This window comes from Hydra vulgaris, chromosome 03 (assembly GCF_038396675.1).
Source record: "Hydra vulgaris chromosome 03, alternate assembly HydraT2T_AEP".
Classification (NCBI taxonomy): domain Eukaryota; kingdom Metazoa; phylum Cnidaria; class Hydrozoa; order Anthoathecata; family Hydridae; genus Hydra; species Hydra vulgaris.
Genome location: NC_088922.1, coordinates 32,991,530 through 33,010,204, shown reverse-complemented (window position 1 = coordinate 33,010,204; position 18,675 = coordinate 32,991,530). Strand labels below are relative to the sequence as shown.

Here is an 18,675-nt window from a genome sequence, read left to right as displayed (position 1 = left end):
CGTATATTTATCTCATTACTTATAAAAAATAAAAGGGCCTTGAAAGCTTAGGCGCATAAAAACAAAAAACTGGGCGCTTAAAAGATGCTCAAAAAACAGGGGATAAAAAACGCATAAATACAAAAGGCCGTATGGACAAAACTGAATGTATACAACATGGCGCAATTAAATTGAAGATTATAACGAAATTATTGAGAGTTCTCTCGCAAAATATATGCAAAAGCGTAGAAAATGTCTAACTACTACATCTGATCAAGAAGTTCAGATAAGTTTAGTAGACTTTGATCAAATAATTGAAACAAGCAAAACAGATGACACAGATAATGATATTGATAGCGAAGATGATATTTTAACAGACACTCTTCGTGAAATAATTAACTGATAGAAAATATATATTGTATAATGTTGTATATAAATATATATTATATATATATATATATATATATATACATCTATTATATATATATACACACACACACACATATATATATATATATATATATATATATATATATATATATATATATATATATATATATATATATATATATATATATATATAAGTTTATATAGATAATAAAATTAAAGTTTATGCTTGAGTAGAACTTAACTGTCAATTTTATTTTAAAATATTAATAAATATTGTTCAATATTTTAATTTTACTTTTTCTTGAAAAAATAAAGAGCTCATTTTTATTGCAATATTTCTTGCCATTCTGTGCTATACTATTTTTTTTTTCTTTTACTAAAAATTGTAGAAGAATTCTAAGGCTGCATCAAAAATTTGCAGAAAACATACATTTTGAACATACGAAATACAAATCACTGGTAAAGTAAATAAATAAAATGTTAATTTTTTAATTTTTTACTTCCTAACTTTTTAAAAATAAAAAATTGTTTTTTTAGTAGCAAAGCAGAAATTAAAAAACTAAGATATAGTAATAAAAAAAAACCATATTTTAAATAATAAATAAATTTTTTAATGCATATATTAATGTTGAGAAAAAAAAAGTTTGTGAAACATTTAAAAAAATTTAATATTTCATTTAATTATTTAATAATAATTTAAAAAATTTAAATAAAATAAACATTCCAATATAGCATTTCTATTGTTTTTTGTTAATTGAGTTATTTTTTTTATAGTCGCGTTTTGCGGAAATATATTATATTGCAGTAATTTTGATGTCTTTAAAAAATAAAAAGATAGAGAATTTTATGACGTCAAACTCACATTAAGCTATATATATATATAGCTTAATGTGAGTTTGATATATAATATATATATATATATATATATATATATATATATATATATATATATATATATATATATATATATATATATATATATATATATATATATATATATATATATATATATATATATATATATATATATATATATATATATATATATATATATATATAATTTAAATTCGAGAGAGATTTTTTCAACACATTACATGTATAAAAATAATCTCTCATAATATCACTCTTGCCATGTATGATATAATATATGATATACAATTAAGTATATATTTATGCTAATTATAATAACATGTAATCATTTGTGTTTAAATATCATTAATTTCATTTCAAGTAACTTAAAGTAAATAATGAATACACAGAAAAAAAAGTTTTTAAAAGGCCTCGATGATACTGAAACAAAAGTGTTTATACTAAAATGGTCAGAAAAAAACATTTAGGCACCATTAAAGTCATGTACAAGAAAGAAAAAAATATGGGATGATGTGGCTGTGTATGTTAAAGCAGCAGGTTACTTAGACCGAGATGGAGATTCTTGTAAAACAAGAATCCACATGCTAATTTGTGCATATAGAAATTATATGGGTAATAAAAGAAATGCTACCGGAGCCTCTGCTTATAAAGTTCCATGTTATTTTGGTAAAATTGATAAAGTTCTAAGAGAAAGACTAACTACCAGCACATTTAACAATCTGGTAAGAAGTTCTTTGGTAACAAATCAAGATAATGATTTTTTAGAGCCACCACTATAAACCAGAGGAAATTAAGTTAAAAAATGAAATTAGTTCTGTTTGCGATAACCCAGTTGATAATGCAACTTTTTATCTGAATGCTCAGCATCAACTTCAAGTAGTAATTACTTTTTCAATGTAAGCAAAAAAAATGTCTCTGAGTTATTGTTTAAAAGGCTTGATGCATGAAAAGTTTCATAAAAGGCTTGATGCATGAAAAGTTTCATAAAAGCTCAAGGTCAGATATAATGAGAGAAAAAGGAGAAGATTTTTTTATTAAGATAGAATTGCTTGAAATAAGTATGAAAAAGTTAGTTACATTGATTCTGTATGAATTTATATTTAGTTGAAATAAAGTTATAATAAAACTTTCTAATGTACGGATAAAAAATGATAAAGATGCTAACATTTTGATGGATGGGGAAGAATTAGAAATTTGGAGAGTGTAAAGAGATATTAAACTATATTTTATTTATTAGTTTAACTCGTAGAAATCTGCTACATCTACTAATTTTATTCTTTTTTTTAAGATGCTATCTCTATTCTACCCTCATGGTTACCAGAGTATTTTTATTATATTTTTAAGTCTATTTTTTATAACTTTTTTTTAAAACAATTTAAAAGGAGCAGTGCGTACTGCAATGTGTATTTTTGCTAAGTTGTAAAAATAACAAATACACATTGCAGTCTTGCTCATCTGATTTAAGAATTAAACTTGTTTAGTAATTTTATGATGATGTTTATCTTGCTAATTTATTGATGAGTTTAAGTTTAAACTCTTATTTACTATTAACTCCTAATACTTATTCAAATAAAGACCTTTTTTTCTTGAAAAACTATGTGTTGCAATCACTAATAAGGTTTATACAACTTGAGATTGTTTTATTGCAGACCAAATTTATTCTGCTTTAACTCGAACAGAATTATTTCTTCCAGAGCCCGTATCCATATCAACATTGATACCTTGCAAACACTCTTTAGGAAAAGTTTTATTACTAATTTCACAAAAATTTTGAAGAATTCACCATGCACTATTTTAACAGAATTTTCAATTAATAAATCAATTCATTTGGAGATGCACTAAAATCTTTCTTTAAGCCTTCCAAAAATATTCTTTGCCACTACACGAGATCTATTCAGCAAAAAGGAGATATTTTTCCTGTTATGTTTCTTGATAAATTATTTGGTAAGAAACTTTTTTGCTGGTATTCTAAGTGTAAAGGAGAGTTTTGAACACACGAGAATCATGAGACTTGCCTGTCCAACGAACGATTTTCTATGAAAAGATGCTATTGAATGGTAATCTTTACAATTAATTTAGTACTTTGGTTTCTCTTTCCGTGCTTAAATTTTTTTATAACACCTATCTATTGCACCAACTACAAGTGGATAATTTGATATCTCTTCAAATTTCTTTTACCTTTGCTTCTCGAGGTAGGTAGTTGTACCCAAACCAAAAAGATTGCTTATTGTTCAAATGTCAGAAGACCCAGAGAAAAAATACAAAGTTACTGCAACTTTCTGTTCAATTGAAACAGTTTTTCTATAGTTAGTTTTTTTTTGTTTTTATATATAGTGTTAATTCTGAACATAAGTATATAAATGCTTCTTTTGATATTCTTATATTTGCAGTCCAGTCAGATTCTGACCAATATTTCTTCATGTTATCAAATAAAAGTGTTGAGATCTTGATTTTATCCAAACTAACCAAGGGCTGAAGACATAGCTGAATAAAATTTGATTTATCATTTCCAAATGAAAGTTACTTCGCTGGGGTTGTTTACTGTAATATTTCAGAGAGTTAACTTTAGTTAAGAAAATTTTTAATAACTCATTATTTATTTTAAATCATATCATATTAAATCATATTAAAGTTTTTTATTTTAAAAAAATTTAACAAAATTGATGTAACTGAATTATTATATAAAAAAAATTTTACATCAGTAATTTTCAGTTTCGTAAAATTTTAAAAATAAGTTCAAACCAAACACGGTTTTAAAAGTGAGTTTTATTCACTTTTAAAACTCAGTTTTTTTGGTGTGAAAGGTGCATAATTCTTTTTACTTTTATAATTTTTAATCGAGTATAAACATAATCTTTTTATTTTTTATTTGCAATTGTTTTTACAATTTTAAGGTTTTTTTACTCAGAATTTAAAAAATAGTTGGTAAAAATTAAATAGTGCATTTATAAACAAACATTAGTAATAGCCTCTGATAGGTTTGCAATGACATCAACAAGTTTTTTTTTTAATATAATGTTGATTACAATGTAAGAGATTCCAGTTATTGTGATTTCATGAAAATAAAGCATTAAAATAAAGCATTGTTATGAATAATTTTTTTATTTTTTTTGCATGCGCTTAAAAGAATATAAGCCGGAAAACAAGTAAAGTAAAAAAAAAATAAAAATATTTGCACTAAAATAGGAGCACTAAAATGCTCAGTAAACAGAGATGTCTGCACTAAGGTAGATAAATATAAGTGCACTAGACACCTTAAAAGTGTTTATTTATATTACAGGAATCATGTTTAATAATATTTTTTTAAATATTTTCAAAATGTTATTCAGTTTAATAGTAACTTTTATTTTTAATTATTATTTTCTAGATAAATTATGTTTTCTAAATAAAATGCTCAATAGAAAAATTAACATCCAAAATGAATAAGTGTTGTCAATCTTTTAAATAAACCTGTCACCCTCCTTGTTAGGCAAGGGTTAACTAAATACTTTTTCTAGATAAAGCTACTGGTGCGTCTTGTGCCAGATATACGTCTATTGACTTATTTTGTATTTTATAGAAATGGTAACAGTTCTAATTCACAACCTGCTTTGAACTTTGCTACACCTCCGTTGTTGCACATACCATCACCAGATTTACCAGTGATAAATGATTATCAGTTTCAAATAGTTCTTCTTGCTTATTTAACATTAGCTATGTTTATACAGTATCTCAACATATATAAAGCTAATTTTTATGAAATAGATTTATATATGATAGCATTTCTTATGATTGTTTTGCTACGACATATTGGGTGGCTATTACTTAAGCAAGTGAGTTTTTTTTTATATTTTGAAAAAAATCCTAACTTTATTTAATTTATAACCTTATTATATTTAAGTTATAAAAGTTTACTTATTTAAAATTGTTATTTAAATTTATTACTTATTTAAAATTATAAAAAAAGTCCAACTTTTCTATTTTCTATTTCACTTTTATAAACAAAAGAAATCATTTTTTCGCACAACCTATATTTTTTACATCATAACATCCTGATGTTACATCATAGCATTCTGATGTTATGTCATTTCTGCAATTTTCATTGGAATCTGGGGTGTTGTTTTTCATTACATGGTGGTTATGCGAGTTAAAAAACAATTGGTTTGATCTTTTGCATAGAACTGTAACTCACCTCTTGAGTATTTTTATTAAAAATTTTGTGGTATTTATAGCCAATTGGGATGTGCTTGTCTATTAAATCTAAAAAGAGTTAATCAATTTTGGTAGAAACATTTTTACTATGTGGGGTGGGGGATGGGGGTGGGGGTCATGGTAAGAGTTTCGGAATGTAATTAAGTTTAAATTTGTAACCAGACTTTTTTAATGCATCCTAATACAAATGGACAGAGTTTTGAAAAATGGTTTTATTAGATGAATTAACTTGACCATTAAGGAAGTTCCAGTTTATTCATCAATTAGCTGGAACATCAAGGAAGTTCACAACTTTTATATTGCATTGTGTAGAGATTGTTATTTTTTTAAATTTGAGTTTTTTATCGTATCTAGTATCACTAGCATTTTTAAAAACTGCTAATCCATCATCTCGGTTCAAGTCAAAATCTGTTTTGTTATAATGCTTGAAAAATAAGAAAAATTCAGACAAACTTACATACCTCTGCACCAACAAAAGCACCTATTGCAACATCAAACAAACCACTGTTTATAATTCAAATTTGCTCATTATTAACAACAACGATTTTCGGATTTGTTAAAAAATTGTCTTTATAATCTTTTAAAGTGGTAAAGTAGTTAGATGATGTACTAGCTTCAATTCTGCTAAAAATTTCATGATTTTTTTAACATAACTTTCCCCTTCATATTTTAAGTTTTATTTATTTGTGACTCTGATTTTTCGCAAAACATAGAAATAAAGTTGGTCAACAGTTTATTGGTCTTTATATAATTGATATAAATTTGATGTTTTATCAGGTTGTGTAAAAGTTTTAACCATATTCTTTTGACATCATTAATTAGTCGGTATTAAAATTGCTTTTTATTTTACAAAAATTTAAAGATTTAATAAGATTTCGTAAATCATTTGCATACATAAGAATGATTCACTCATTCATTTAGATATGTATCCAATTTTTGATGATCATCTGAGTATCCAAAAGTTTTAACATTGATTATGTTCAGTTATTTGTATAGTGGTCTCATATAGATATTAAAAAGTTTTGGATCCAGGACTATGAGTTACCAATTTCAACTTTTTGGTTGCGGTTAACTGAAAATGATTCAAACCACTTGTGAGCTAAGTATAATATACCCGATTCACTAGTTAATAGCCCAAGTAGTTTTTACTGATCAGTAGTGTCAAAGGCAGCACTTAAATCAAGTAACATTAGTACTGAAGGTATGTTTATCAAAGAGTTCAAATATATCATTGGTAAGCTTAAGTAAAAGTGTTTCAGTTGAGTGATGTTTTTTGTATCCATATTAATATTCTATATGAAGATTGTTTGACTATTTTTACTATTTTAGTTTTCAAAGTGGCATGTTTGTGCACAATTTCTTTCATTATTTGATTATATATTGTTATATTATCTTTTATATTTTCAACTGATGATATCTCTGGTTTATTGTATATCATTTCATTGTTAAGGGACTGTATGTCTACTGTTTTTAAATTCCTAAATGTGATAGTATGGTTCATCTTTTTTTCTATTTTTTGTTCTAGTTCAATCTACTTCAATTTACTTCTAAATCTAATCTACTTCTAAATCAACGAGAAAATGATCACTCAAATCTAAGTCTGTCACAGCTAGCATAATTACTGATATTTCATTTGGCTTATTAATTACTACATCTTGTATGTGTCCCATTTTATGAGTTGGTTGTTTGACTTGTTGTGTAAGATTTTGTACATCTAGTATTTCTTTAAATTTTTTGCTGTTACAGGCCTTGTTACGAGATTTGCGTAGCGAAAACGCATAACGCATTTCTAAGTAACTCAACTCATCAAATATATTTTGCATTGTTAGAAGTTATATTGCGCACTCGCGTCTTTTTAAGTACCGCATTGTAATTAAAGTTATTTTATTAACGTGTTAAAAATCATGCAAACAGTTTGTTTTTTTCTCACTATTACAAAAGTTACAAATAAAATCTAAGTTCTTATTTAAAAAATCATTTTAAATTTTATTTAAAAAAAATTTTTTTTTTTCATAAAACGTAAAATGTTTGTTTATTTTCTTATGATTTTACAGTTGGTTTTTGGTTATTTTATTAACTGTTAATAAATTTTTTCTTATTTAATTTGTGAACTCATTTTAATAATGTTTTTAAACAAGAAAGAGTTTTTTTTTGTTGTTTATCAGTTACTGATAACATATTCGTGATCATAATTTATTTTCATAAATTAAACGAATGTCATAAAAACTTTACGTTATTGAATTAACAATAAACAAAATATCTTATTAATAAAATATTTACATCAAAATAAATCGTGCATTTTTTAAACTATTATGACTAAAAATAAATTTTATATTTGAAAGAAATTTATATATTTAATTCCTTAAGATAAAACTTAAAACACTTAATTTTTTTTAACTAATTTTTAACATCAACAAAAAAATTATTTAACAAACTGTTTCTTTAACAAAAAATCTATAAGTTTACAATTGCAGTTAAATGCTTTTCCTTACGACTTTATTTCTTCTGAATAAACGTCACGTTAACGACAATCAAAAGATAATTTAAATATTCTAAAAGATATAAGTTTTTGCGTAGCGCAAAACTGCTGAACGCGTAGGCAAATCGCCTTTTCACAAGCAAAATGCGAGCTGCGTAACGCTTCTTAACAAGGCCTGCTATAAGGTTCTTTAGTATCTAGGAACATGTTTATATCACCAGCTATAACATATGTGTAACCTGTTCATACTACATACATATACCTGTTCATACTATTGTTTAGAGTAAATCCAGGATTTCGTCCAGAAGTGTTGTGTGAGAGATAAAGATTAGTCTATAAATGCAAATTAAAATTGTTAATTGCTTGGTTACAGTAATTTTAACACACACATTTTCAAATGAGAGAAACTGTTTTTTTGGTACTTGTTTGTGCTTAATTGATTGTTCTAACATAACTCCTACCCTGCCGCTTTTTTCTTTATCTCTTTCTTTTCTTATTTTGTGTTACAAATCATATCCATAATTTTTTATCATTGCTGTTGTATTATTGTTTTCAGAAGTTATCGATGTTTCTGTAATAAAATGTCTAGATTCCGGTCAAGTATATGCTCCATTACATCTAATATTGGCAATATTTTGCCAACCTTAACATAGGTTAAGGTTGGCAAAATATTGCCTTTTTTTTATATATTCTGATTTACTCCCAACAAGACTGCAAGCAACCACTATTAAGTTGGGAGTTACTAGAAAAAAAGAAGAGAGTTATAGAGTAAGGAAACGGTTGACAGAAGCCTTATAATGTTAAAGGTTGTATGAGTCAGGAAAACATGAAGATGGGAGAGAGTTCCAAAAGGTTGAAGTGCAGGGAAAAAAACTAGACGAATAAAAGTTTTTTAGAGCATGCAGGAACAGATACAGTAAATTAATGAGACTTTGCTGAATGACAAGTCAAGCGAGAATGATTTTTAATTGATGGAACTAGAGACAATAGCTCCTTTGAGCAGCGACTATGATAAAATTTGTAGAAAAGAGAAATGTTACAACTTTAAGGCGGTGGGAAAGATGCCAAGCTTAGCAGATAGTAAACGATAATCCAAGAAGGCGTAAAGAAGAGGACTCAGTGAAAGGGTTGCCATTCAATAATATAAGAATGTCAACAGTACTGCGATAGTTGTTTGCAGTATATAACTGAGTTTTGTTGGAGTTAAAATTTACAAAGCCCCTTTCTGTTACAGAAGTGAGATCAGATTCAAGATTAGCTGCCTGTTTCTTGTGAAAAAAAAGAGAAGACTTTTTGTCAAGACATCAGCAAAAAGAGCTACTTTAGATGTATAGATGTCAGGAAGATCATTAATGTAGATAAGAAACAAAACAGGACCAAGAATAGAACCTTGAAGTACCACAGAAGTTACTGGAAATAAAGAAGAGTGTTGGCCTTTGAGGATGACTTTAATAAAGCGGTTAGAAAGAAATGATTTGATAATCTCAAGAACTTTCCCAGATACACCATATGAAACAAGCTTATGGAGAAGACCACCATGCCAAACTTTGTTGAAAGCCTTAGTCGAGATAGGGCAATTGCTCTCGATATGTCGAGAGCAATAGCCCTAGCCTCTCCACACCCACCTAATGTACGATAAAGTCTTTTAGCCACAGCAGTGAGCAAGTCAGCCATAGAGCGAGAGGATTGAAAACCGTATTGGTTGTCTGACAGTAAGTTGTTTGACTCAAGATGGGATGTGAAAAATTTGTTTATGAAAAACTCAAAGACCTTGCTAGTAACAGAAAGAAGACTAATCGGACGATAATTGGAGGGGTCAGAATGTTCACTCGAGTTTTTGAAAATTGGAACAACAGATGCCATTTTCCAGTAGGCAGGAAAACAAGACTCAGTCAAGCACTTTTTAAATAGTTTAGAGAGAATTGAAGAGAGTTTTGAAGAACAATTTTGTAAGACTATGACAAGATTGTTGTCTGGACCACAAGCTGTAGAAGAGTTTAATTGAGAAATGACTTAAGCAACGGAAGCTGGAGTGATTTGAATGTCTAACAATGGGTTAACCTGTTTAATTGGAATGGAAGGAAGAGAATGACCATAAGATTCAAGAGTTGAGTTAAAGGAAAATTTCTTTGCAATAGTTCTGCCTTATCCTTAAGAGAGGTATCAAGATCAGTTCCATAAATGAGAGATAGAATGTTAGACCTACTTTTGTTAACGACACTGTTGAAGATTTGCCAAAAGTCTCCAGAGCCTAACTTCTGAGAAGTTAGATACAGGATTTAGTGAACTGAGAATAATAGAGCTTAGTGTCTGACTACCTTTTTACATCAATTTCTTGCAATAATAAATAACTGTTTGTTCTCAAGAGAGTTGTTCTTTCAAAAAAGGTGAAAAAAATTATCAAAATTATAGCAGCTGCACAAGAGGGGGAAAACCATGGAGTTGAGTGAGATCACGAAAAGAGTCCCAGTCAGCTTTAGGGTAGTAGGAAGTAGTGCGATGATAGGGTGAGTACGAAAAAAAGAAGTATGAGATCAAAGGTTTAAAGAGATCATTGTATGGTCAGAACCACCTAAGGAAGAAAAGGGAGAAACTGAACACAAGCTAGGATTAGAAACAAGACATAAATTAAAGAGTGAAGGTAAATGATTAGGGTTGTCAGGAAAACAAGTCACAAAGTTAACTATCTGAGTAAGAGATTAAGAAATGTAGAAGTTAAAAGCTTTAGTGCCAGCAGGGTAAGTGGTGTTAGAGCCAACTCATTTAAGTCACCAATAACAGTGATGTTGGAAGAGGGGTAAAGAGTAAGGGCAGTTTGATCAGAAATTACATCTTAAAGAGTGCCGTCTTAGGAAGATGGAGAACAATAAAGAACAAAGAGTAAGGTGATAGAATGAAGAGGTGCTAAGCGGAAGTGCATTAAAGAATGGTCAAAAGATTCAAACCTGGTTTCACAATAAGTAGGTGAATTAATGTGTATGTAAACCCCCAAGTCAAGCATGTGGTTATTGGAGTCTTTGAGAATCAAAGGATAGTAGCCTTTTTATAAAAAGAGAAAGTATTATTAATTTAGCAAAAGTACAGAATGTTAAAAATTCTGAATATTTTTGATTGACAATATAAATGTAGATTGAAAATCATTTTATTAGTTAATGAAATGTTAATGAATTTTTATGAAAAGAAATTTTTTTGAATGAAATAAATTCAAAACAATAACTAGATATGTTTTTTGTTTTTTTTAAAGTTTAATTAATAAATATAATGATCAAAAGAATTTTGACAAAATAGTTTTGTGATTGTTTAATAATCTCAAAAGTTTGAGATCATTAAACGTCAAAATGGTGTAATAGTTTTTGTTTTAAGTAATTAAAGTTGGTTAAATAGAAAGTATAAAATAAATTATAATTATGAAAAAGAGCCAGGCAAAATATAGCAGACAATTTTTTCATTTAACGCAAAATTGGTATCTGAATCACTCGCAAAAAAAAAGTAAAACTTTTTTTTCTAAGAAAAATTATTATCTTTTTATATTATTATCAATCAAAACAAATGAAATTTGTATTCATTATTTTAACAAAAATAATATTTCCAACATTAGCTCTTTTTAATTGCACTTTTCTTTTGTAAAGAAAAGACCTGCTAGGAAAAAAGTTTTTTATAAGCAATTAGTATCAATAACCAGCTAAGAAAAAAAAAAAGTTTTACTTTTTTTTAAGCAAGCCTTTTAGTTAAAAGTAAAGTGTTTTTTTAGTAGGCTGCAAAAAAAACTATCAAATAATACTAAAACGGTTGTATGGACAAGTGAAAAGAAAAAAGTGTAAATGAAGTAGCAATTATTTTGGGCAACCAAAATGCTGAGCGATGGGACATTGTTATAAGGAAACATGACAACACAATAAGCTGAATTGATGAATTCCACCAGTTATATATCCTCTACAGTACCCATTGGTTCTTTGGAATGGCCAAGTTGGTTACCATTTCTTCATACCACAGATCATCCGAGGCAATCCTTACCCACGCAAGACAGTTTCCTGCATGGATACCTATGCATCCATGCTAATGGTTCAAAGCAGTGCTCCTGGGATTACCAACTGGCTGATGGCTTTTGAAGACTTAACTCATCAGGTTTTGGTTGATGTAAATGCAAAGGTTGAATCCGAGCAATTGAAGTGGATCCGCTTGAATCAGACACAACTTCGAGCAACTGAATACATCAACCTGGTAGATGCAGTTCGCGGTGATGCTCTAATGCAACAAATATCAGTCAGCAGGTTATCCTGCCATCATTTATTGGTAGTCCTCGGCATATGCATGAATATGCTCAAGATGCAATGGCTTATGTGCGGACTTATGGACAACCATGCCTCTTCATCACCTTCACCTGTAATCCAGCATGGCCAGAAATAAAGACACTTCAGTATCCTGGTCAAGAAAGCATCACGCAGCATGATTTGGTCACTTGAGTCTTTAATCAGAAACTAATTCGGCTGATGGATGTGATCACATAAGGTTGGGTTTTTGGTTAGCCACAGTGCTGGTGCTACGCTATAGAGTGGCAAAAATGTGGACTGCCCCATGCCCCCCTTCTATTGTGGCTGAAGGAGAAGATTCGACCAGACCAAATTGACTTTCTGGACTGCCTGACACGAGATCAGGCAGTCCAGGATGAGGTGCAACAATATCAACATGGTCGTTACATCAGTACAAATGAAGCAGTGTGGCGGATTCTTAGCTTCCCAATCCACATGCGTTTCCCAACTGTTCAACATCTCCATGTTCACCTGGAGAATGGTCAGCAAGTTTATTTCCATCAAGACAACATGGCTCAACAGGCTGAAGCTCCACTTCGGACAGCTTTGACTGCATTTTTTGAACTTTGTCATCATGAAGAATTTGCACAGACTTTACTGTATGTTGAGGTGTCAAAATACTACACATGGACTCCTGCAAAGAGACGGCAGCGTTGACGTTAAAGTACAAGAAATCCAGAGCAAGATGTCTTCATGTCTCCAGCCATTGGAAGGGTTTACACGGTTCACCCCAACTTCTCTGAGTGTTGTCATTTGCGTCTGCTCCTGTTCACAGTTCGAGGTACAACATCCTTTGAGATGTTGAAGACAGTAGACGGAGTACTATATCAGTCATACCAAGAGGCATGTTTGCGGCATGGGTTTCTTGAAGATGATCAACACTGGCGCAATTGTCTTGAAGAAGCGGTTGTTTGTCGATCACCATTCAAAATTTGTGAACTCTTCACCATCATTATAACATGCTGTCACCCATCTGAACCACAGACCCTCTGGGATCAATACAAGAATTGGATGGCTGAGGATATCCTCTTGGTGCATACTTTCACCTCAGTTGACACCACAACTGACATAAACAATGCTGTAGAATATCCTGTAGAGTTTTTGAATTCCTTAGAACCAAGTGGCATGCCATCCCACAAACTTGAACTTAAAGTTGGCGCACCAATTATTCTTTTACGCAACTTAGATGCACCAAAATGTTTGTGGATTGGGAACCTAAGAATCCGCCACACTGCTTCATTTGTACTGATGTAACGACCATCTTGATATTGATATTTTATGCAACTTGGATGCACCTGAACTCAACTTGGCATCAAAAAGTGCATGCCACATGTAATTGAAGCTTTAATTCTAGCAGGTTGTGCAAAAGGTGAAGATATCTTTATTCCAAGAATCCCACTCATTCACGATGACAAGAATTCTCTTCTGCACTTTAAGCACCTGCAGTTTCCAGTCCGATTCTCTTTTGCAACGACAATAAACAAGTCACAGGGTTTGTTGGCATCAAATCGCTATGACAATAAACAAGTCAACTTTGCAGGTTGTTGTCATCAACCTAAAAAGACCATACATTTCTCATGGCCAACTCTATGTGGCCTGTTCAAGAGTTGGATCATCTCAAAATCTCTACACACTTGCTCCAGAAAATAAAACAGTCAATGTTGTGTATCAGAATGCCCTCCAGTAACAACAGACTGTACTTGTAGTATTTGGTAACTTTGTTAACCTTTATATGTTTCTGTTCAGAATAAATAAGAATTTCATTTTCTTAAATTTAAACAACTTAACTCACATTAAACACAATGAAATTTGGAAAAGATAAATTTAGTCAAGTTTAAGAGTGACAGAAACCCGCACAAAGCGCCAGGTAATCCAGCTAGTATATAATATACCTCGCCCTAATATCTAGCAGTTGGGTAAATAACATTTTTCGAAAGAAAAATAATTAACCAAAATAGTCAAAAATATTACATTAACTGCTTTAACATCAACATTGATTTTTGCTGCTGTTTTTTATTTATATGCTTTATTCACTAACTAGTATAAAGAATAAAATCATCTTTATTTCCTTTTTGCTTCTTTTATAAGTACCCTTTATTGCGAGTACTCACGAGAGAAGCGTTATGGCTGTAACGTTTAATAAATATTTATTTAAACTGATAATTTATATATAATATTTATAAATAATTATATAAAGAATATACTTATATTTCTTTTAAATAGACTAAAAAAGCTTTATTACATAGCATATTTATTGTATAGCAATTTATTTATTAATTCATTCAAATGTTAATATTTTTGTTCTTCTTTTGCTTTTTAAATCAAGTTTTTTGATTATTATGATTATTATGACTTTTTAAAAAACTTTTATTTACTTTTTTTATTATTTAAAATTGTTTATTTACACTTTTACTGCAATTTTACTATTATTTAAAATAAGAAAGTTTAAAGCTTATAGAGTTTAATATTATAAGTTATAGTTATGAAAACATGATGCATAATTTAAAACATAGTTAAATAAATTTTTTCTACTTTCCGTTTTTAAAAAACTTTTCATTTAAATTTATTTATTTAAATTGAATTTATTATCAAATGTCAATAAATTTAAATTTTTTAAAAATTTTAAAATGCTATGTTTTCTTACTTTTAAAATTTCCAAACTATGTTAAAGAAGAGAAAATTCTATTGTTAAATGGTTTTGAAAGAATAGTCAACAGCTCCGGAGACTTTTTCAAGACTATAACAAGTATGTTATCTGGACCACAATCTGTAGAAGAGTCTAAGCAGGAAATCATTTTAGATAGAGAAGCTGGAGTGATACGAATGTCAAGCAATGAATCTACCTGATCTAGATAAAGGGAGAGAGAGCTTGGTCAATATGAGATGAAGGAGACCAATATAGAACAAAAAAGAAGGCGATGGAGTGAAGTGGTGCTAAACGAAAGCACATAAAAGAATAGTCGGTGGATTCAAACCTAGTTTCCCAACAAATGGGCAAAGTCTTACAAATGTAAATGACAAGCACGTGACTGTTGGAGTCTTTACGAATTAAAGGAAGATAACTATCAACACTAAGATCACAAGATCAGACAGCCCAACTCAAATTAGTCTCACAAAGAGCAAGTAGGTCTGGTGAACTTTGCAAGAGATAAGATTCAACAGTAGAAAAGTTACTTCGAAGACCACAAATATTAGTGAATGATAGGTTTAGAGAACTTGGTGATTACGATAGTTTTTTGTGTTTTATTGTTTTTTGTATTTTAGTCATTTTTAAATTTGTTAAAGAACTTGACTCAAAGCATGGGTAGTACTCATTACTCTATTTAATAGCCCAAACAATTGCCTCATTACTATTAATAAACCCTAAGCCGCAACAAAGGGCTCCAAATGTGGCCTCTGCAATGCACACCAAAGTATAAACAGGGACACCATCCATGTGCAACATGGCACTGCTAATACTTTGATATTTTTCTGCTATCAATGGAATCAGCCTCTGTGAGAGCTACCACAGAATTCAAGAAACCTGACTACCAGCCGGCCTCAGAACCATAAAACTACGTTATAAAAACCTAATAGAATGAGTCGCCTAGTCATAAAAACAGAGACACAAGCAAAACCCATGCATTGAGTCAAGAAGATTCAGTATTTAACATCCTAAACTGGAAATAATGTATTAAAAATACATATGTGCTAGCCTAATAGATAAAGAAGGGGTGCGAAGCTGGTCAACAGATAAAATCTGTTTTCCCCTTAAGTCTTTGCCTAGGAGGCTTTCTACAAGACAGTAGCCGGATGCAATTAACATCTGCCCAAGATGAGTATTTTTATCGTGACACCATCTCTAGCCTTTACTCAACCAATAGCCCCAGGGCAGGGGTGTTTTAAATCAGAGTTTTTAGCTTCTCCTAGCTTTTGCATAAAAAAGCGTATCCTACAAGGCAGCAGGAGATGAAGCAGATTGTACTGGGTTACATGTTACCAGTAGCAGGATAACCTGACTTGACATTAAATTTAATTAATTAAATGTGGTACTTTAAAATCACAACTGCTGTTATGTAACTTTTAACAATGTAAATATGTATATTTGTGGTTAGGATCATTTGTAGATGAGAAAAAAAAAATTAAACTGTATCCAAAAAACTGAGGTTACAATATCAACAGAATTTATGGAGTGATAATATAGTTGTTTGTAATTATGACTCTTTTAACAAAGTGAGCTATGAATGGTGTAAAAACTACTCTGGATATGGTCCAAATACTTGGTTCTAACTGATATTTTTTGATATCCTTTGCTTTAGATTTGCTACCTAAAGGCTTGGCATTGTAATTGTCTTTGTAAAATCTTAAATTAAAAAATGTTTCAATTTCATAATTTCTTAACTTTAAGGAAAAAAGTTGAAAGTATTAAAAAGCAGAAAAAATAATGCATGAACTAAGCAGAGGTAATATTATTATTTTTTATTAATAGGTAAATTAAAAGAGCGAAATAAATTTCAAATTTAATTAGGTGGTTTAACCTTTATTATGCAAGATTTGTTTTTAAACATTTATATTACAATTCAATTTTGCGCACAAAGCACAAAAAAAATCACAAGTGAAATATTTAAAACTTACTCTCATTTTGAAAAAAACCACTAATGAAGAAGAATAGTAATTAAGGGGAAGTTTAATCCTCTGCTTAAAAAAAAGTTGTTTAAAAAAAGGTTATTTAAATCTTTAAATTTTTTATATTTGTATTTATTTAGAAAGGAAAATTTTAGCCATTTTTATGACCACTGCACAGAAAATTAGTTGAGTGCAGTACTAGGGGCAAAGTCTTGTTGAGAGGGAAAACACTTTTTAAGATAGGGAATTCTATTCAAATACTAAAAAAGAAATAAATAGTCAAATATAGTTTTTCATTAATTTTCATTAATGATCTTATCCTTTAAAAAATTTCATTGACATTAAGGTTTTGTTTTTAAGAAAAAAATAATAACATTAGTTTAATTTCTTAACATTTATTGATTTACTTTTTGTGTGATTCTTTGTTTGATGCACTCTACAAGGTACATAAAATATGTGTTGCATATTTTTATGTTTTAACAGGTTGATTTTGGATTTTTTTGTGTTGATTTCTGTTGGTGATGATTTCCAAGCATGGTACAAACTTAAAAGTTTTATATCTTCATGATGATATCATTTTGATTGTGATTTTATTTTGGTAGTGCATGTAATAATAGAAAAATAATAATAATAACTATCAGTAACAATAATAACCATTTATAAAAATAAAAAAAATAATATTTTTAGTTTTATATATTGAGGATGTTTTTATATTTTATATGATTTACTAAGATTTATTAAGATTTGTTTTATATAAATATTTTTTTTTGTTAAAGCTTATAAAAATAATTTTTTTTTTTTTTTTTTTTTTTACTATGCATTCATAATATCTTTTATGTTTAATATACTCATTAAATCTTTTAAATTTGATATTAGACTCTTGCTTCAGAAGTAATTTATACAATTGGGTATTGGTTTACAGTATGTGTGAAAGCGACACTTTTACTTTTAATAATGGCAATGTGCTCTTGGTCACTTTTCAATGTTATGCAAACAAGTGCAATAGAAGATTTATTATTTTTATGTTATCCGTAAGTTTTATACTGCATTATCAATATTTATAAAAAAATGTTTGCATTTATATATTTATTTATTAAGTATATATATATATATATATATATATTATATATATATATATATATATATATATATATATATATATATATATATATATATATATATATATATATATATATATATATATATATATATGTATATTTATTTATTTATTAAGTATATATATATATAAATATATATATATATATATATATATATATATATATATATATATATATATATATATATATATATATATATATACATACAGTATGCAAAAAAATTATTGTACACTTAAAAAAAAATCATAATTTTAAAGATTACATCAAAAAATTGAGATGTCCGTTAAAATATTTAAAAGTTTTTTTTAGATATCTTATCAAGTGTTGTTTTAAAAATTTGTTTGTGTATTGGTGAAATAATTGATTTTAAACTTATTGCATTTTACACAATTGATCTAATGATGCATAAAATTGACTGCATAAAACTGCAAAAAAAATAATCATACAGTTCAAAAATAATGTCAAATTGATCAAATTCCATGGAAATTAGTATCGAGTGGGGCCTCCTTTAGCTATGATGGCCTCATCTAGATGATTTGGCATTGAGTTGATCAAATTTTGGGTCTCTTTTGTTGTTATATTATCCCATGCCCTCATTATAGCTTCTTTCAAGTTGTCTTTGCGTATAAATGCTCATTTGCCAATTTTTCTGTCCATAAAATACCACTAATTTTCTATTGGATTCAAGTCCAGACTTTAAGATGCCCATTCCAAAATACTGATGTTATTTGTG

At 28.8% G+C, this 18,675-nt stretch overlaps 1 protein-coding gene across 1 annotated transcript in view; it reads left to right on the top strand.

Moving 5' to 3' along the window:
* Window positions 1-18,675, top strand: part of LOC100209699 (transmembrane protein 39A) — a 70,353-nt gene that overhangs the window by 25,319 nt on the left and 26,359 nt on the right. The window contains exons 2-3 of the mRNA XM_065792955.1: window positions 4,799-5,051; window positions 17,701-17,855. Of these exons, the coding sequence (XP_065649027.1) occupies window positions 4,799-5,051; window positions 17,701-17,855 (408 nt within the window). The remainder of the gene's footprint in view (window positions 1-4,798; window positions 5,052-17,700; window positions 17,856-18,675) is intronic.